The 22,018-nt window shown below is 41.4% G+C and overlaps 1 protein-coding gene across 3 annotated transcripts in view; it reads left to right on the plus strand.

Moving 5' to 3' along the window:
- The window catches only part of LOC115462832 (ubiquitin-associated protein 2-like), a 434,768-nt gene that overhangs the window by 254,934 nt on the left and 157,816 nt on the right, over window positions 1-22,018 (plus strand). For all 3 annotated transcript variants that reach the window (XM_030192863.1, XM_030192864.1, XM_030192865.1), the window contains one exon: window positions 18,443-18,632. In XM_030192863.1, the coding sequence (XP_030048723.1) occupies window positions 18,443-18,632 (190 nt within the window). The remainder of the gene's footprint in view (window positions 1-18,442; window positions 18,633-22,018) is intronic.

Genomic DNA, 22,018 nt, shown 5'->3' on the forward strand with positions numbered 1-22,018 from the left:
GGTATTTAGAGGCACAAACTGGTTAAGTGCCACTGAATATCCAGGCATGACCAACTCAGCAGGGTTTAGCCCTTAGTTTTTTATCCAGGTTTTGGGATGACTAAGCAGTTTAATATTAAATTTACTTATTTTATTTTTTATTATTTTTATTTGTTGCATTTGCACCCCACATTTTCCCACCTATTTGCAGGCTCAATGTGGCTTACATAGTACCGTAAAAGGCGATTGCCCAGTCGGTTGATAACAAATACAGGTTGTATAGTGATCGAATTAGGTATACGTGGAGGATCGGAAGGGATCAAGATTGCGTGATGTCCAGTACGTGGGGTCGTTGGGGTAGGCCTTTTTGAAGAGGTTGGTTTTTAGTGATTTCCTGAAGTTCAGGTGGTCATGGATTGTTTTCACCGTTTTTGGGAGGCCATTCCATAGTTGTGCGCTTATGTAGGAGAAACCGGATGTGTGAGTTGTTTTGTATTTCAGTCCTTTGCAATTTGGGTAGTGTAGGTTTAGGTATGATCTTGATGATCCGACTCTGTTTCTTATTGGTAGATCTATAAGGTCTATCATGTATCCTGGGACTACGCCGTATATAATTTTATGGACTAAAGTGCAGATTTTGAAGATGATCCGTTCTTTGATAACAATGTGTCTACAGTATTAAAAAGTCTTGTTTGTTTTTGATATTCTGTTTAAATATAAGTATACATTGAGTGCTGTACAAAATCTGAACTGGGCATACTGGATGGGCCATGGTCATGTTGGTTTTTCTCAGAGGAGACACACAGGATAGCAAGTGTGGAGTGTAGCCTATTATTAGATCACCAGGCTGACAACCAAGGAAGCCCAGTTCAGATCCCACTGCTGCTGTTGTGATCTTGGTTAAGTCATTAACACTCCATTGGCCTCAGGTACAAGCTCAGGTCTTGTAAATCCTCTAGAGACAGGGAAGTACCTGCTGTATCTGAATGTTAACTGAGCTACTACTGAAAAAGGTGTAAGCTAAATTTCCCCCCCCCCCCCCCCCCCCAAAAAAAAAAAAAATAGGTCTGCCACTTTCCAAAAACCTGACTCTATATGAGCTATATGTTGGTGTCCTGTGGGCCTTTCTGATTATAAGCCCTTGTTAGGTTTTCAGCCAGATTTTGTTTTCTTTGTTGTTTTTTTATCACATACACCTCAAGAAGCTGCCTGTTTAAGCCTGAGCACACCCTATGTCAGATTTATCTAGTCTTTTTTTTTAATTTAATTTTTATCAAATTAGAACATGCAATTATAGGTGAACCATTGTTAGAACAGCAATCCACAGCATACTATTTTCTATCCTAGCATAGCATTCTTACATCCCCCTTACAAATATTTCCAAAACTTTTATCAGTTTACATCACTGTATTCCTTCCCCCCACCTCACCCTCTTCAAGTTCTCCCCCCTTTGCATTCTAATCTCTAGCATTCTTCTGGCATCACTTGAAACCTCCCTCCCCTTAATCACCCCGTTGTCTTCTATGCCAACTCTGAAGCTTGTAACACTATTTTCATGAATCCCCTAGGTTGCCTCAAAAATTTTCTTTTGCACTTTTTATACCACTGTTAAGTTGTCTAGGGAATAGAGTTGTCTACCAATTAGTCCTGTTAGCTTGTGCAAGTCTGTTCTTCTGTTTCCTGCAGGGCTTTATCAGCTTCTTCACTATTCTGGATTCAGAGGTCTTTCCGTTCACTGAAAACTGCAAGCCAAAAGGGAAAGGCTGTTGGTAATGATTGTTGTTGCTTTTTAACATAATCAATAGTACATTTTTCAACTCTTTTCTTTTGGGCAGTGTTACTGGTGCGAGGTCCATAAATACTCTGATCTTGTGGGCCTCCCAGATCAAGGTACCTTGCAGTCTTACTTTGGCCACCACTTTTTCCTTAGTTAAAAATTGTAAAAGTGAGCTATTATGTTATATGGCTGATTGTACCATGGAGGGCCTTCTGATCTGTGTGTGCACACTATCCACCCATGGATTCCCATCCACCAGGATTACAAGTACTAGTTTTACTACCACTTTCTGGCAGTTAATATATTTGTGAGTCTCAGATACCCTCCGCCTCCCTCCACCTTCCCACTGAAGCAGAGGTTTTGGTACCAGGACTTATAGTCTAGCTTGGTGTATAAACCTGTGTTGGGCTTTTCCAAGGTCCCCATCCGGCTCTCCCTGTTGTATTCTCTGCATTCTCATCTAGTTGAGCTTCAGTTTCCTCCAGACATCTCCCAATTTCACTAACATTGCCATGTAATTCTGCTAGCATCTCCACAATTTTACATCTTGTTACAAGATCATATTTAATGTCCTGTAACCGCTTATGCTATTCAACCCAGGATGCCATCCCATTTTATCTCACCTGACTCGCTGACGTTGTTCTCCCTCATCATTTTGGACTGCCAGTGCATGTGCTCTCCACTTGCCATCTTTCCTGGTCTAGTTAGGAAGAACCAGCTCCAGAGTGAAAGATTTCTTTCAGATCAGTGGCCTTTTTCTTCCATGTTATTACCACTTCAGCTTAACAAACCATCAATATTGGGGCATTAGGTCGATACTGTGCACAAGTATTCTGTATGATTTTTGCCAGACCCAATGGAGCTCTTAGTTTAAGCAGCCATCTTGGGTCATGGTCTCACTCTCTCCTCCTTCCCCCTCCCCCACTTCCCAAATCACACAGTCATTTGATTTCACTGGAACTATACTTTTTGGCAACATGTCCCAGCAAAAAACTCCTAGTGGCAAGACCATATCCAGCGCAGATATTCATAATTTGAACTTGCAGTGCTTGGGGTTTAATTATGATCTCTCTCAATGTCATTTGTGCTTTATGGCCAGGAGTGGATTGTTGGTGCTTCTAAATCTAGTCCATCCACTCAAATGCTCTGACTTGTCGGCATCACCAGATCTCTATGGGACTCCATGTTCTGGTGGCTGGATCATTCCACTACGATGAAAGGAATTCCCTTCCAAATTTCTCCAGGTCAAATTATCACCACAGATGTATCCAAACTAGGTTGAGGAGCCCATACAGTTGGGTTTCACACTCAGGGCTTATGGTCTCCTTAGAAAAACCTTTACCAGATTAATTTCACTGGACAACATAAATTTTGTTTCCGTAATGAGACTGAGTGGTTCTTATAGATTTTTGGATGTTGATCACATAAATGGCATCAAAATTATTCTATACTGTATGGCTGTCTAGAAATTTTGTTGGAACATATGTGTATCAACACCACTAGTAAATGAATGCCGTTCAGTTTAAATATATTGTGACGTCATTTATCCCTATTTTTATGTATTGCTTCTAGGAGAAGTGAATGAATAGCTAGTTTATTGCATGACCTGATGGTTAATTAAAACGAAAATGTCATGGAAATGTATTAATCATGCTGACGCTTTCTGCTACGTTTAAGATAAGTTCTATCTGAAGGTGAAAAGGAAAACCATGACTTTCTTGGATGTAAAGTTAGCAATCGAGACAAAAACTGGGCTTTCCACATTTGTTTCATGTGCAGTTAATCTGAGTGCTTGCATCAAAGGTTCATTGCTAGCCATGTAATTCTGCTAGCATCTGTTTTGCCTGTGATGGTATCGATGACAGCTTAACATTATTGGTAAAGTGGCTGTTATTTAAGTTTGAGGCTTTTTTCTCCATCTTATAATATATAGCAGGGGTTGTTCTCCGTGGGACACTGAGTGATCTGTATGTTTAGCAACATGATTTTCTGATGTGTTTTGCTTATTGAAATGTTGCTGTTTTCCCATGTTATAGTGTGTGATTCATGGCCAGCCATGCTATTTGCTGTCCCATTGATATGGAGAGAGCAGAAAGATCATGCTACAGATTATTTCTGTTTGAGAAATGTTTTGGGCCCTTCTTCCAAAAACAAAAAGTCTATTTCATATCCTATTCTGCCATTGGTTTTGAGACCAGTGCCATACAATGACATTCTTCTTGTGCTAAAACCTCCAGACAAGTATACCTTAGGCACTGATGATGACAAAACAGTAAATGAGACAGTGGACTTTTGACAGTGAACATATGATCCAGATATTCAGCCATCACAATCAAACTTTTTTCCTGTATTACACAAAAACTGTTTGGGTATACCTTCTATATTTATCAGTCATGTTTAAAAGCCAACTCCATTAGGGTCCACTATAGAATAGTTTGTTCTTATCACCATATCCTATATAATAATTTGCACCGCCAACATTCTATGGATGCCTGGGTTCGTAACATCCATTCCCACTCATTGCCCTGCCCTCGTGTCAAATGACGTAATGCCGTCAGAGGTTGGAACAATGAGGGGGAAGGGAACGCTGGAGGCGAGATGATGTCAGGAGGAGAGAATCGCGGGACATCGAGGGGGGAGGGAGGGGGGCAGAGGAGAATTGATGGATGGGATGGGAGGACAGTCATAGGTGCCCCGTATAAGAGGCTTCAACCGTGACCTTCCCCTGGCTGCTGCTGCCCCCCCAAATGCAGGGATGGTCCCTTCGCTCCTTCCTGCCCTCAGCTCCCTGATCGACAGCCCTCCTCTCCATTTCTCCCCCCTTGCGCGTGTTTAACCCTTTTACTTTCAGGTGCAGCGACAGCAGTGAACAGGACAGCACAGCGGGCTCACCTCCAGCTTCTCCCTTCCCTCACACAGTGTCCCGCCTTCTACGATGATGCATTTCTGCGAGGGCGGGACACTGTGTGAGGGAAGGGAGAAACTGTGTTGTCCTCTTCACTGCCGTCGCTGTGCCTGAAAGTAAAAGGGTTAAATACGCGGGGGGGGGGGGGGACAGAGAGGAGGGCTGTCAGGGAGCTGAGGGAGGGCAGGGAGAATCGCTGGACATGGATGGGAGGGCAGGGGGAGAGAAGAGATGGCTGGAATTGGAGAGGAGGGCAGGGGGAGAAGAGATCGCTGGACAGGAGTTGAGGGCAGGGGAAAGAGGAGAATTGCTGGACATGGAGGATGGAGGGGAGGGCAGGGGAGAGAGGAGAATTGTTGGACATGGATGGATGAATGGAGGGGTAGGGGAGAGAGGAAATTTGCTGGATATGGGTGGATGGAGGAGGGGGCAGGGGAGAATGCAGCGTTGCTGGACATGGATGGATGGAGGGGAGGGAAGAGAGGAGAAATGCTGGACATGGATGGAGTCTGCATACTCTTTATCTTTTAGAAAATACTATAAATAAGTGGCAAGATGGCGTCCTAGCTTGCTGCGTGAGCGTCTCAGGAGCCTGCTGGAAATACCTCAGTTTTATTCTTCTTGCGTTGAAATGCCTCATACTAAGCGGAAAGCGACGATTAAAAGGCAACCGCCAATAGCCTTTACTTCGTCTCCAATCCAGCAGACCCTGGACTGCTACATGACAAGCTTCCCGGTGGAACATGGTTTGGCGAGTCCCGCATTGAGCGACGCTGAAGGAGCGACGTCTATCTTGGGACCTGATACCACGCTATCGCCGCCAGAGCTGACGCGACCTGCAAGTTCCAGGGCCGGGTTAGCAGGTCAAGCTGAGACGGAAGACGCCGACAGTTTGAGCCTGCTCGGCGGTTCCTCCCCTGGACATGCAGAAGGAAGTATACTGGAGCAGGGAGCCCCACAGGAGGTTACTTTGTCGGCTATTTGGCAAGCAGTCCAGGGACTAGCGGCTGAGGTGGCTAAATCAACTAAAGAAATGTCTACAATAGTGAGTAAACTGTCTACAATGTCGGAAGCTTTTGATAAAATTAAAACAGAGGTAACAAATCAAGTATCTCAGGTAAAAGACGAGGTAAATACAGTGAAACTGACTGTGGACACCTTGGTTAAAGACAAAATGTTAACATCTCGCAAAATAGAGCAAATTGAGAACTTTAATCGACGTCTTACACTTAGACTATTGAATTTTCCAATATCACCAGCATTATCATCTTATGATTTCTTTAAAAAATATTTACAAGAGATTTTGAAGCTCTCTCCTAAAGATATTCCCCCTTGTAACAAAATGTATTACCTTCCTACCATTCAGAAACGTGGAGAGGCTTCTCAACCAGCAAATATGGCGAATGTAGCCCCTCAGAGAAATGATATTGACTTGCAGAATTTAACTGCACTATTAGAAGACTCTATGGTTGAAATATCTAATCGGGGGACTATGATTGTATCCCTAGTATTTGAGCAGGACTTAAATATGATCATGAAACTATACTTCAAAAATTCTTCTGCACTATTCTGCGGTCAAAAAATATATTCTGATGTTACCAAGGTGACCCAGCAAAGAAGAAAACAATTTTTGACCCTGAGAGAAGATGTAAAAAATTTGGGAGCAATTTTTACATTAGTTTATCCCTGTAAATGTGTAATACGTTTATTAGGTGTTAAATATGTGTTTTTTGAGCCAAGTCAGCTGAAAACTTTTCTGGACTCTAAAATTCCAACTAGCCGTCAGACTGGAACAACTGTATCAGCGAATAGAGAATGATGGGATAAAAAACAGGACTATGCCAATTATGGTTTAAATTTTGATTTGCCTTATTGAATTCTCCTTTTAGTTTTCTAAATCCACTCCCTCCAAAACAAATGTTGTGGTCTAAGGAAGAGTTAGAATATTATGATAAGATATACATATCTTTTATTTCTTAATTGCCTTATAACTGTTTCTCTGTATTACCTTACAAATTGATATTCATTTGTAAAAATTTGAAATCTAATAAATATAAAAATAAAAAAAAAATACTATAAATAAAAATCACAAATAAAGATTAAAACAAAAAAAAAACATAGATAAAACAATCCGTATCTCATACCCCTGGAGCATATTACTAATTTAAAAAGGACAAGACTGCTACGCAAATAAGAGGGTCTGGGAGAATAATCTTCAACGTTGAACACAACAACAGTCTTCTGTTATAAATAATTGAATTGATACCATAATGAACACCACAAAACTGCTCCTAGCAATCTACTCCTTATCCCTGATCCACCTAACAATGACCACCCCACTCGCAGAAATCAATAATATACCCATACTACTCCAAAACCGAATACTGACCAGACACAGCACATCACACCAAACCGACATCAACCAAAACAAAGGAAAAGAACCAACAGGCGTACAACCTCAACAAAATGAAAAGAAAGGTCATAAAAAACCCACACAAACCAAGACAACTAACAAAAGTCCACATAACACCAAATGCAGAAGACCCACACCAAAAAATTCAAATAGGCTACGTCAACACCAGATCCGTAGTAAAAAAAACAACAATAATAACAGACTGGATCACGTCAGCGAAACTTGATCTACTCTTCATCACTGAAACCTGGATCCATGATCAGAAGGAACCTATCATCCTAAACCTATGTCCTCCAGGATATAAAATCACCCACTGGACCAGAAAAGAGAGGAGAGGGCATATCGCTTATATACCGAATCTCACCTCATGAATGAAGTGACAGCGGAATCTATAACAACCCACCTCGAAATAGCCTTAATCAGAATCCACCATAAAACCCTACTCGACCACCTAAATTGTGTCCTATTCTACAGACCACCATGCAACTGGAACGAAAGCCAGGCGGACTTCATGGACTTAGTTTCAAACATATGTGTATCCAACTCCAATACATTAGTATTAGGAGACATTAACCTTCACCTTGAAGACCCAAACTGTACTTAATGACTACATAAACAAATTCACTATACTACATGAGTCACAGTCAGAATTTCGACCCCTACACAACACTGAAACAGTACTACTTACTCTCCTAACCAAATTCAAGCAGGAAATAGCAATTGGCAAGAGCATTGCATGCTAGACAAACAACAAAGAGGAACTAGGTGTCTGCAGCAACAAAACAAAAGAATGCCCAAACAGAAACTGTAAAGTCCAAAACAAGTCTTTATTCAAGCAAATCCTGACATGACCACGTTTTGCCAAAAAGGCTGCATCAGGAGTAAACATAAACAACTAACAAGGGTTTCTCAGCCTTTGCCCTGGTAAGAATACTAAACAGCCAAGATCACTTAAATGAATCTTCTTAACAAAAGAGGGCAGAGCAACAGCTTCACCATTCTGTCAGGATTTGCTTGAATAAAGACTTGTTTTGGACTTCACAGAGTCTGCGTGGGCATTCATTCATTTTTTTTTTTTAAATTGCATCCTAGACAGTCGGGTTTCAGGATAAGATTTTGTACTGAAACTGTAGTAACCTCACTCTTTGTGAGGTTCATGGTTTTATAGTTTTAGCAGTATCATTGGATATTAGTGCTACTTTTGATTTGGTTCATCATGTGTTTCTGCAACGATAATCTCTCTTCATTATATCTGGTACTGTATTAGCATGGTTTGCTTCTTTTCTACAAAATTGCTCATTTCAAGTATCATAGCAATCATCACTCGTCTCCTCAACTGTTGCTTTGTGGGGTCTGGTCCCACAGGGCTCTATTCTTTCTCCAACTTTGTTTATTCTATTTCTTAGTCACCTATCACTTTTAATCCAAGAGCATGATATTAGTGCTTACTATTATGCTGATAATATCCTTCTATTTTATTGTATTAGAGCAGATTCCATAGATTAGTCTCCCCTACAGTCCTATCTAGTTGCCATTTCTACTTGACTCTGTAACAACAGGCTTGTATTAAATCCATCTAGGAGCACAGCTTGCTAACTTACAGATACAGTTCTGTTCTGCTACTTACTTCCACTTTATTTGGGTTACCAGTCCCAACAGTTCCATCTTTTAAGTATTTAGGAGTTATTATAGATTCATATTTAACCTTTGGTCAACATATATCAACTGTTCCATGTATGTTATGTTCCATCTATGTTACCATGTATGTATGCACCTTAACGCAGCACCATTTGTAATTCTGTTACCCGGAAATGGCAACCGCTATTACGGCAAATGTAAGCCACATTGAGCCTGCAAATTGGTGGGAAAATGTGGGATATAAATGCTATAAATAAATCTTGAAGTAACTATACACAGGAAGTCAAATACATTAGCGTTTAACTTTAAAAAAGGAGACTATGATAAAATGAGAAGAACGGTGAAAAAAAAAACTTAGGGGGGCAACTGAGAGGGTAAAAACAGTATAACAGGCATGGACACTGTTCAAAAATACCATCCTGGAGGCCCAGGCCAAACATATTCCGCAAATTAGAAAAGAAAGACGGAAGTCCAAAAGACAGCCGGCATGGTTGAAAAGTGAGGTGAAGGAAGCTATTAGGGCTAAAAGAAACGCCTTCAGAAAATGGAAGAAGGAACCGTCTGAAAATAACAAGAAGCAGCATAAGGAGTGTCAAAGCAAATGCAAGGCGCAGATAAAGAAGGCCAAGAGGGAATATGAAAAAAAGATAGCATTAGAGGCAAAAAAACATAGTAAAAATATTTTTCGGTATATTAAAAGCAGGAAGCCGGCAAAAGAATCGGTTGGGCCGTTGGATGACCGAGGGGTAGAAGGGGCGATCAAGGAAGACAAAGACGTAGCGGAGAGATTGAATGAATTCTTTGCTTTGGTCTTCACCGAGGAAGGTTTGGGTGGAATACCGGTGTCGGAAATGGTATTTCAAGCAGACGAGTCGGAGAAACTTACTGACTTCAAGGTAAACCTGGAGGACGTAATAGGGCAGTTCAGCAAACTGAAGAGTAGCAAATCTCCTGGACTGGATGGTATTCATCCTAGAGTACTGATAGAACTGAAAAATGAGCTTGCAGAGCTACTGTTAGTGATATGCAATTTATCCTTAAAATCGAGCGTGGTACCGGAAGATTGGAGGGTGGCCAATGTAACGCCAATTTTCAAAAAAGGTTCCAGGGGAAATCCTGGAAATTATAGACCGGTGAGTCTGACGTCGGTGCCGGGGAAAATGGTAGAGGCTATTATTAAAAACAAAATTACAGAGCACATCCATGGACATGGATTACTCAGACCAAGTCAGCACGGCTTTTTTGTGGGGAAATCTTGCCTGACCAATTTACTTCAATTCTTTGAAGGAGTAAACAAACATGTGGACAAAGGGGAGCCGGTTGATATTGTGTATCTGGATTTTCAAAAGGCGTTTGACAAGGTACGTCATGAAAGGCTACAGAGGAAATTGGAGGGTCATGGGATAGGAGGAAATGTCCTATTGTGGATTAAAAACTGGCTGAAGGATAGGAAACAGAGAGTGGGATTAAATGGGCAGTATTTACAATGGAGAAGGGTAGCTAGTGGGGTTCCCTCAGGGGTCTGTGCTAGGACCGCTGCTTTTTAATATATTTATAAATGATTTAGAGATGGGAGTAACTAGCGAAGTAATTAAATTTGCTGATGACACAAAGTTATTCAAAATCGTTAACTCCCGACAGGATTGTGAAAAATTACAGAAGGACCTTACGAGACTGGGCGGCTAAATGGCAGATGACGTTTAATGTGAGCAAATGCAGGGTGATGCATGTGGGAAAAAAGAACCCAAATTATAGCTACGTCATGCAAGGTTCCACATTAGGAGTTACGGACCAAGAAAGGGATCTGGGTGTCGTCGTCGATAATACACTGAAACCTTCTGCTTAGTGTGCTGCTGCGGCTAGGAAAGCGAATAGAATGTTGGGTATTATTAGGAAAGGTATGGAAAACAGGTGTGAGGATGTTATAATGCCGTTGTATCGCTCCATGGTGCGACCGCACCTTGAGTATTGTGTTCAATTCTGGTCACCGCATCTCAAGAAAGATATAGTAGAATTGGAAAAGGTGCAGCGAAGGGCGACTAAAATGATAGTGGGGATGGGACGACTTCCCTATGAAGAAAGACTAAGGAGGTTAGGGCTTTTCAGCTTGGAGAAGAGACGGCTGAGGGGAGACATGATAGAGGTATATAAAATAATGATTGGAGTGGAACAGGTGGATGTGAAGCGTCTGTTCACGCTTTCCAAAAATACTAGGACTAGGGGGCATGTGATGAAACTACAGTTTAGTAAATTTAAAACAAAATGGAGAAACTTTTTCTTCACCCAACGCATAATTAAACTCTGGAATTCATTGCCGGAGAACGTGGTGAAGGCGGTTAGCTTGGCAGAGTTTAAAAAGGGGTTAGACGGTTTCCTAAAGGACAAGTCCATAAACCACTACTAAATGGATTTGGGAAAAATCCACAATTCCGGGAATAACATGTATAGAATGTTTGTACGTTTGGGAAGCTTGCCAGGTGCCCTTGGCCTGGATTGTCCGCTGTTGTGGACAGGATGCTGGGCTCGATGGACCCTTGGTGTTTTCCCAGTGTGGCATTACTTATGTACTTATATAAGAACCGTGGAGATTGGAGTGTTTTCCAACCCTCATTAAGCAGAATGAGGGGTCATTTCTACATCCCAACCTCCTGTCTCTGGCTCTCACGGCCTGGATGTTGAGAGCCTGGAATTCACTTCCTTTTTGGAGGTTGTCTCTCGAGTCTTGCAGGCTTCAAGGAGAGATTCCACTAAGAGGTGTTATTCTTTTAAATGGAGGAGGTTTGCCGTCTGGTGGGACAGCAAGATCATAGATTCTCTGGACAGCCTTTAGTTCGCTTCATGAGAGATTTGCTTTTGTCAATGCCCCCTGTCAAACCTCCATCAGTATCATGGGAGCTCAACGTTGTTCTCACCCAGCTGATGAAAGCTCCCTTTGAGCCACTGAATTCCTGCCATCTGAAATACTTGACCTGGAAGGTCATTTTCTTGGTGGCTATTACTTCAGCTCGTAGGATCATTGAACTTCAGGCCTTAGTAGTGGATGCACTTTATACTGTTTAATCACAACAAAGTAGTCCTCTGCAGGCACCCTAAGTTCCTGCTGAAGGTGGTGTTTTGAGTTCCATCTGCACCAGTCGATTGTCTTGCCAACATTCTTTCTCTGTCCTCACGCACATCCTGGCAAAGGCAGCTTGCACACCTTGGACTGCAAGAGAGCGTTGGCCTTTTGCATGGAGCGGACAAAGCCCTTCAAACAGTCCGCCCAGTTGTTTTTTTCTTTTGCTCCCAATCGGAGGAGAGTTGCCATCGGTAAATGCACCATTTCCAGTTGTCTAGCAGATTGCATTTCCTTCGCTTATGCCTGAGCTGGGCTTACTTTGGGTGATCATGTCACTGCACATATTAGAAGCATGGCTGCGTCGGTGGCCCATTTGAAGTCAGCCTCCATTGGAGAGATTTGTGAGGCTGCGACATGGTCTTCAGTCACTACTGCCTTGAACAGGGTACCCAATGCGACAGTGTTGCAGAATCTGTTTGCGTTCTGGAATCCAACTCCACCCTCCTAGGCCCATTCTGCTCTGTTCCAGGCTGCACCCTCATCTAGTCGTATATAGTTTCAGGTTAATCTGTGTTACGTCCTCATCGTTGCGAGGCCCAATTGATCACTGTTTGTTGTTTTGGGTGAGTCTGGATGTTAGGGATTCCCCAATGGTGAGAATGTAAGCTCGCTTGTCGTCGGAGAAAGTGAAGATACTTACCTGTAGCAGGTATTCTCCGAGGACAGTAGGCTTCACATACTCACAAACTCGCCCACCTCCTTGGAGTTGTTGTCTTCACTTTTTATTTCATTTTTGTGCTTTTGTTTTAAACTGAGAGGCGCGGTTACGCTGTGGGCGGAAAGGCACTTCGTGATCCAGAAAGCTGTCTCAATTTTTTTGCTTGGTACTCTGACGACGTGAGCAACGTGGGATCGTCTGCCCACTTTTGAGAATGTGAAGCCCGCTGTACTTGGAGAATACCTGATACAGGTAAGTATCTTCACTTTATAACCATTTAAAAAATACTACCCCAGATTTGGATTATTCTGCATTGGCTTTGAAATGGTCCAGGTATCTACTATGTGCTGTAACACCGGAACCTCTTAAAACTTTTGTGTTGCGGATTGATAAAATGCCAGAATAGATGATAGTGTGGGAGTTGTATACATTTGTGTTACGACTTTATATATCACCTGATAGAGCGTTTCAGTCTGCTATAGCACCACATGACTTGTATCTGAAATGTGGGACTCCCGTGACTGTGGGGTATATGTCCACTCCCCATCCCCCCAGACCGATCCAGAGCCGGGTCAGCTACCATGTTGAAATCATCCCCCAAAATAATCTGAAGCGCATCAAATTAGATTAAATGAGTGGTCAAAGTGCAGATAAAATGTTTATCTTAGGTTTTGGGTCATAAATTTTGCAAATTACCATTGGTTGCCAGTCCAAAGTGACATATGCTATCACATGTCTACCTGAAGGATCAGCCACTAGGCTATGCAAAGTACAGAGGATCCCTTTACAGATCAAAATAACTACTCCATCCTTCTTAGCCACTGCAGGGGCCCCATATTCAATCCCCACCCACCACAGCTAAAGTTTACAGTGCTCTATTTTAGATAAGAGTTTCCTGTAGAAGAGCGACATCCACCTGTTTCCTATTTAAGGCTTGTAAGATCTTTTGTTCTATTAACAGGGCAGGAAATAGCTCCCACATACCAAGAGAAAATATTCACCATGACATATAACAAAGGGACACTGACAGAGCCAACAGAGAAAGCAAGGCAAATATGGTGAGAAGAGTTGTCCCAGCACCCCACCCCACTCAACTCACCTTCTGGACACCACCTGGATTCCTTAGCCATGTCCCACATACAACACACAGATCCCACCCAATCCCCCCAACCCTTCCTTCACCCCCAAGCCGTCTCCATGTACCTATGATGAGACCAAAAATGAAAACAAACAAATTAACCCACTCTCCCCCTCCTAACCCCTTCTACTCCTCTCTCATCCTAGACTTCCCTTAAGGGATACTGATCACTAAGTAACACATCCGAAACTGCTAGTTCCCCCCTCCCTCAAGCAAAGTTCTGTAGCCCTTCCCACTTTTGCCAGCAACCTAAAAAAGTATACATTCCCCCTTAGAAAAGTGAACAACAATGTAAAATCTTTATAAAAAAAAAAAAAACACCCATAACATCAAGTCATGTATAAATGCTTTAAAACAACAGTCAAATATGGAACAGGATCTAAGATCTCCAAACAAGTGTCCAGCCATCGGAAGCAAATAAAGGAAGAGAGAGAAAAAAAACACGCACACACACACACACACACACAACACAGTAGAGCTACTGTCTGCACTGAGTCTACGGTGGCATCTGCATCATATATACATTCACCATATGGTTCCAGAGAGGGAAAAAAAAGAAAAGTTTGGATCACAGCATAGTCCCATGCGGATGTGGTGCTGCAGCAACTTTGCAAATAGCGTTTCAAACATCGATATAGGAAGGGCCCCAGGCAGGAAGGAAAGATAGTTTCCAGTACTATACCATCTTCAGGTAATGCTGTTCCCAGTACACATACTCTGACGCCAGGGCATCTCAGGGCTCACACCACTCATGTCAAGAAACCCAAAAGCCTGCAATCAACCAACACAGATTAGTGCAACAGTCAAGAGTTGTGAGTCCTCACAATCCAAGCCAAAAGATCCGCCACTTGTACAGAGTCCAATAAATGTGTAGTGCCTTTATATTCAACACGCAATTGCACTGGATAGAGCAGCATGAATCTAATTTTCTGTTCAATGAGCACCTTGCAGAGGGAGCCAAATTCCTTCCACTGTGCCATCACATGGGTTGAGTAGTCCTGGAAACGCAAGATGTGACAGTCCTCGTACATCAGCGTCTTGCCTTACTGCAGAGCCCATAAGATCTCTTGCTTGTGGCAGAAATTCAGCAAACAAAATATCACTGCTCTGGATCTTGAACTAGCATCACTTCTAAGGCTCCAGGCGATGAGCGCATTCAATACGTAGCAGGCCTGCCTGTCTGCAGTTGTGAGGAAGAGCCCAGCCAGGTCTCCAAGAAGCCCTGCAAATCTGCCTCCAGAATAAACCAGTGAGGCTCAAATTGTTGTGCCTTGATCTGTTTTCAAGGTCCTCAAGTCTTCAAGTTGGGTAAGTCTGTTAGACACGAGGTCCCAGCTCAGTACTAACTGCTGTACCGTAGTCTCTAAGGCCTCCACACGGGTTTGAGTCGACTAATTTCCTGCCTCAGCTCCTCCATATACTCAAGACACCATATCAAGCTTATTGGCAATGTGTTTGAACTGAGTAATTACATTGGACTCCATAGTGGCTTTGATCTCTGCTACAATTTTGGTAGTCCACGTCGAGCTTACCGGCTCTCCTTGCACAGTCCCTTTGACGCCATTAAGCAGATTTCCCCAGTCAAACTCCACAGTCTGAATCCAAAGCACTTCTCTAAGTGTCAAGCAGTACTGAAACTGGGAAATGCAACATTCCAGGGGAGTGACAACAGTCAGGCCCGGGAGCTCCCATTAACAGCAACTGCTCCCTAGCATGGCATCACGTGACCTCCCTAGAGTTTAATTTTAATCTGTCAATTGTCCTGCCAACATTTATCTCAAAACCTCATGCTTATCCTGGTGAATGTGCACTGCACACCATGGACTGCAAGAGAGCCATGGCTTTCTAACTGGAGCGGACTAAAGCCCACAGACAGTCCATCAAACTTTTTGTTTCTTTTGACCCAAACAGGATGGGAGCAACCATTAGTAAAGGCACTTTGACCAACTGGCTAGCACACTACATCTTCCTCATTTAAACCCAGGCTGGACTGACTTCTGATGATCGTGTCAGAGCTATGGCTATGTCAGTAGCCCACTTGATGTTATCTTGTTCTGCAGAGCTGTAATGTGGTCTTCAGTTCATACTTTCACATCTCACAGTACCCTACACAGTAGCCTGTTTGATTAGACAGTCCTGCAGAATTTGTTTGGAGTCTAGGATCCAGCTCCACCGTCTTAGGCCCATTCTTTTATGTTCCCGACTGTACCTTCACAACATAAGAACTTAAGAGTAGCCATTCTGGGTCAGATCAATAGTCCATCTAACTGTTTTCCAAACAGTGGCCAAGCCAGGTCACAAGTACCTGACAGAAACCTAAATCGTACTCCATACTACAAATCCCAGGGCAACCAGTTGCTTCCCATGTCTGCCTCAATAGCAGACTATGGACTTTTCCTCCAGGAATTTGTCCAAACCTTTTTTAAACCCAGATATTCTAACCACTGTTACCACATCCTCCGGCAAAGAGTTCCAGAACTTAACTATTCGTTGAGTGAAAAAATATTTCCTCCCATTTTTTCATGTATTTTCATGTAACTTCCTCACGTGTCCCCTAGTCTCTGTGCTTTTGTAACGAGTAAAAAAATCTATTTACTTCTACTCATGCTACACCACTCAGGATTTTGTAGATCTCAATCATATCTCCCCTCATCCGTCTCTTTTCCGTTCTGAAGAGCCCTAACCTCTTTAGCTTTTCCTCATACGAGAGGAATTCCATCCCCTTTATCATTTTGGTCGCTCTTCTTTGAACCTTTTCTAGACGCACCATGGAGCAATACAAAGGCATTATAGTATTTTCGGTCTTATTCACCATCCCTTTCCTAATAATTCCTAGCATCCTGTTTGCTTTTTTGGCCGCCACCGCACACTGAGCAGAAGATTTCAGCATATTATCTACATCGACACCCAGATCTTTTTCTTGAGTACTGACCCCCAAGGTGGACCCTTGCATTCATCACCTTGCATTTGGCCACATTAAATTTCATCTGGCATTTGGATGCCCAGTCTTCCAATTACCTAAGGTCTTCCTACAATATTTCCCAGTCTGCAGTGTTTTAACAACCTTGAATAGTTTTCTATCATCTGCGTAGTAGATTTGATCACCTCACTTGTCGTTCCAGTTTCCATATCATTTATAAATATGTTAAAAAGCACCAGTCCCAGTATAGATCCCTGCGGCACTCCAGTGTTCACCATCCTCCGTTGAGAGAAATGACCATTTAACTCTATCCCTCTGTTTTCTTTCCAATAACCAGTTCCTAATCCACTCCAGAACCTTGCCTCCTATCCCATGACTCTTTAATTTTCTCAGGAGTCTCTCAAAAGCTTTCAAAAATCTAGATACACTACATCAACTGGCTCACCTTTATCCATGTGTTTATTCACGCCTTCAAAGAAATTAAGCAAATTGGTGAGACAAGACTTCCCTCGGCTGAACCCATGCTGACTCTGTCTCATTAAACAATGTTTGTGTACGTGTTTTGTAATGCCTTGTCCTTCCTGAGCGCTCCTTTTGCTCCTTTGTGATCTAATGGTCCTACAGATTCCCTTGCAGGCTTTCTGCTTCTGATTTACCTGAAAAAGTTGTTACTGTGAGTTTTAGCCTCTGCAGCAGGCCTATTTGTGTTGTTAGTGTTAATTGGTTCCTGTTAGCCTTGCCATTGCAAGTCCCTTTTGACTATTGTTGTTTTCAGTGAACCTGGTAGCTGGAGATTCACAGGACAGATTTTGGAACCACTGCTTTAATCCAGCTGCAGATCCAGTGTGAGTTGTGCAGGCGGGAAGGCACTCACCCATGTGCAGAGAGGGCCTGCCAAATGTTTTTAGAAAGAGGAAAATACTGGGCAGTGTCCGCACTGGGGCTCCATGGATGACGTCAAAACAGTTGTGAAAATACTTGTGCAGTTGTCTTCGGAGAACAGCTGCTACAGATGAGTAACTTCACTTTATATACTTTCTCATTCCATCACGAGCATTACAAAATAAAAAAGATTCTTAAAACAAATGGTGTGAATAAAAATCTTGCAAGAACATATTTGTGTTTGTAATATACTTTGCTGAGTTTTTGTCAGGAGGGTAGATGCCTACACGGTCCATCCATGCTGCCTGTTTTGCCTTCCTGTTCCTTTTGCTGCATACTATAGTGATTTCCTAACTTTACCCTGGCTATTCCAGATCTTTATGTCCACTGTATTTCTCATTCTTTCTTGAATTCCAATGTTACTTTCCCTCCACCACTCTTTGAAGAAATAGTCTTTTCTCTTCAAGCTGTATACCATGGTGGCCTATTCTAGAACTTTCCTTCCCTTGCTTTTTTATATCTTTTATATATTTAAATGTCCTGTAAGCTATAACATCCTTTGCACCACATATTTGGAGAAAATTGTTTAAGAGGCAGTATTTAGGATTAGAGATAGATAAACAAGCAAAATTAAACAGGAAAAGGGTTGACAGGTCAATGTAGAATGAAATTTTGAAATTTATAACCCAATTTAGATAACCAAGTGAAAATGTATGTGCATACATACTTTCCCATGAGCAATCAAGATGGATTTGTCTGCTGCTAACTGCATTTGAGTTTTTTCACTCAGTTTTTGTATTCTGATGATTACGAATATGTTTTTCTGAATACAAGGTGTTCTGTGTAAGAGAGGATTATATAAGGTTATATACAAATCTCTGCCTGGGTTGCCTGTAACAAAGCACCTATAAACATACATGTTTCCCTCCTTAGTTATCTAGATTATTGGGTTAAGCCATCTTCTAATTTTATATTTTGAAGTATTCTGATTATTAGTACTTTGAACTGTTGCAGCTACTTCATCAGTGCCACCATCAAAGATAGAAACATCTCCCTCAGTATCCAGTTCAGGGTCTCTCCCCAGCACAGTATCTAGCACCTCGTCGCTTCTGCCTTCAGCACCACAGCACACGGCAACATCAGTAGAATCCAGCCTGCCTCAGACTTGCGATCAGTCCAGCACTACGCTATCACAGCTCAGCAGGTAAGAATGAAAGGGCAAGTGAAATAAGCCTGAATACATAAGTGACAATGTCCTTGCTGTGAACTGATGATTGTATTTTTGAATATTTAAATTTAATACAGTTAAGTTTATTAAATTTGCTGTACCGCTTAGCTTACTAAAGAAGAACACAGCCGTTTACAATAATAAAAGGAAAAGAAGGAAAGCACAATCTCTCAAGACCAAACATTTCTTTAAAATTGTACAGATAAACTAAAAACGTTAAAATATCAAAATGCTAGGTACCCAGTCACTGCTAACTCTGGGAGAGCAACACCAAATACTATCTTAAAATAAATAGTGTGCTTTAAGCACTCGTTTAAACTGACTCAAAGATCCTTTGGATCTCAACTGCCAGCAGCAAGGCATTAGACAAACTAGGAGCCAAATAAAAGAATTCCTTTTCCTTCGTAGCCAACCTACGAGCTTGTAATTAAGCAGGTACTGATCTTAAGAACACAGCCCGAATCATAAAACTGAACCAAGCCTGCCAGAGTGGAAGGAACCCACTCATAAAAGGCTGTATGGGCCAAAACCATAACCTTAAATTGGATTCTGTACCTCACTGGCAACCATTGAAGCTGACAATACAAAGGGTTGACAGGATCAAACCCACTCAATCTGCCCAATAACCGTATGGCAATTCCCCTTCATTCATCACTGCATGACAGGCTGTTTATTATTCAGAAATGCATTTAATTAATTGAAACCTGGATGCTTCGACATAAAGCTTAATGCTGAAAAAACAACATTTCTTTTAACTGATAATAAACCTGATCCTAGTCTTACATCATTTTCAATTAATCATTTATATGATCTTTCGCCTATAATTAAGATTTTGGGAGTATTCATAGATCAGACTTTAGCATTTGACTTTCAAATCAATTATTTGACTAGGAAAACATGTTTGATGAGAAACCTCTATAGTATACATAAATGTTTTACACTGGAGCAATTTAGATTAACACAAGCTTTAGTCTTATCGCAGGCAGTCCGCTTAATCTTTTTTTCTTAAGAAATATGATAGAATTTCCTCTTTTTATATATCTTTACACTTGCTTCCAATTGAAGCCAGAATACAATTACATGTTTTTTTGCTTTCTTTATAAAAATTTGTTTGGTATAGCTCTATCATATTCATATGAACATTATTTCTTTACTAATTCTCATAGACCATGCAGAGAAAGCATATATAATCCATTTAGTTTCCCTTCTATTAAGGGCAAGAGAGAGACCTTTTTTGAATCTGTTTGCTTTTCAAGCAGAACAATTAGGAGTAAACTTGGGTAAGGCTTTTTAAAATATTTTTAAATATTTTTATTAACAAGAGAAAGATACAACCAAAACAGAATACATACATCGCAAGCATAAATAGTTGCCATCATGATACAAGTACCATAAGTGCCAACATAGAGTTCAACCACAAGCATATACATCCCATGAGACTATGAGCTATCACGAATAACTTGCGTGAACTAGATCAAGTAGGATCACTCATGCCCCGCACTTTCTCTTGTTCTTTTCATTAATAGGAACTTAGAACTAAAAATAAATAAAAAAGTAGTATATGCTTTGAGCAACCACTTTATTCTTTGACATATGATACACATCTAATATCTAAATTTAATAAAAGGTATTAATTGTGACTATTTTTTTTACTTATTTTTTTTTTTTCTGTGTGTTGTCAGACAATTATGGATGTAAGCTCCGCCCCTGACCACCCCACCCCCTAACCCCACCCCCTTTAGCCTCCTCAAACAGTTCGGCCACCGACCACCTATGAAGCTAACCCAGAAGCCATGTGACTGCTGATCTTATTACATTCCCCGAGAAGCAGTACTCATTGGTCCTGAATTTGGTAGGAGTTAATGAGAAGAAAATTGACAGTAAGAAAATTCCTAACATTAAAGCAACAGAACTTGCTAAGCCATTGTCTGTTTTACTGATGCTGATTTTGTTTTAGTGTATACATTTCTCCTGCTGAGATGTGGTATACTGTGGCCTTGAAAAATTCACTCCTTAAATAAAATCCCTACAACAACCATAAGAAATAATTAAAAAAAAAATTGCGATACAATTAGCCATCACTTTATCAACATTTAACTTTCTTCTCAGTATTGGAAAATGGAGCCAAGTAGCTATGTTGGCAGAGTGCTGTTGCTTTGACTCCCAGGTCAATTTGAAAATTATAAAGAAAGAAAGAAAAAAGAATAATAAGAAGCTACTCACAATAGTAAACAAAAAAAGTGGTATTCCAAGTAAAATTTTCAAATAACAATACAAGTTAAATTGCTTGTTTAAGAAAAGCAGAAAAGTAACAATAAGAAAAAAAAAATTTGCAGCAAAAACAATGGGCGGGGGAAGTAGCATGAAGACAAGGAGCTAAAAAAGAAGCAATAAAACAAAGGATTAATTCCACCCACCCACTCAATCTTAACTTAACTTACTTAGGACATTGCTCATATGATTTTCTTAAGATCAAAAAAGGTTTTCAATTGCTCAGGTTGAAAAAAAGTATACTTCATACCCATAAACTTCATCAAACATTTACAAGGGCAGCCGCAGGCTCATAAAAAAAAAAAAAAAAAGAGGCCCCCAAAAATAGTACTTCATGACGTAGAGCCAAAAAGGCCTTCCTACATCTATTTAGTTACATTTGGATAAATCCAGACTTTGTTTCCACAGAAACAAATCTGGGAATTCTTAAAATACAGTCTCATAACAGCATTTAGGCCCTGCTTAACACAAAAGATGCAATCAGTGTCACCTGTTCTGAGTTTTCATTCAAAGATTTCTCCAATAATGCTGACACATTCAAATCTTCTAATAGAGCCTCTTGTACTGCTTGTACCAAGGCCTCGCCTCACCTCCCCCCCCCCGCCACCCAGCAAGCTTGATAGGAATATAATATATTTTGTTCAGAAGAGGTATATTGTCAGAAGGAAATTTGAAAACATCTACTAAATATTTTGTGGAGCGATCAGCAGAAGAAATCCCAGGAGCTTTGGGAAAGTTCAAAAAGCACAAGTTTAACCTTCTATTAAAATTCTCTTCCCTCAGCCTCAGCAGCAGATAAATACAGGAGCTGGTTGGTTATATCAGCATATCTGCAGGTGCAGATAGAGGACACTGAAAGAAGGTAGACCCTAGACAATCCAGCTCCTTCCCTCTTCAGTATATCTCTATCTCCAGCAGGTGGTGGACAGATTTCTTCCAGCTCCTGGATTTCTTTGGAGAGGCTCCAGGGTTTGGCCAGTTGAGCAGAGGGTGTGTGGCTGGTGGTGCCCACTTTGGGGGCATACTTGTATTTCAAGTCCCTGCCCTACCCCGTCTCCCTCCCTGCCATTACTGTCTGACTGACTTTTGAC

The sequence above is a fragment of the Microcaecilia unicolor genome, chromosome 2 (assembly GCF_901765095.1).
Source record: "Microcaecilia unicolor chromosome 2, aMicUni1.1, whole genome shotgun sequence".
In the NCBI taxonomy this organism is placed as follows: domain Eukaryota; kingdom Metazoa; phylum Chordata; class Amphibia; order Gymnophiona; family Siphonopidae; genus Microcaecilia; species Microcaecilia unicolor.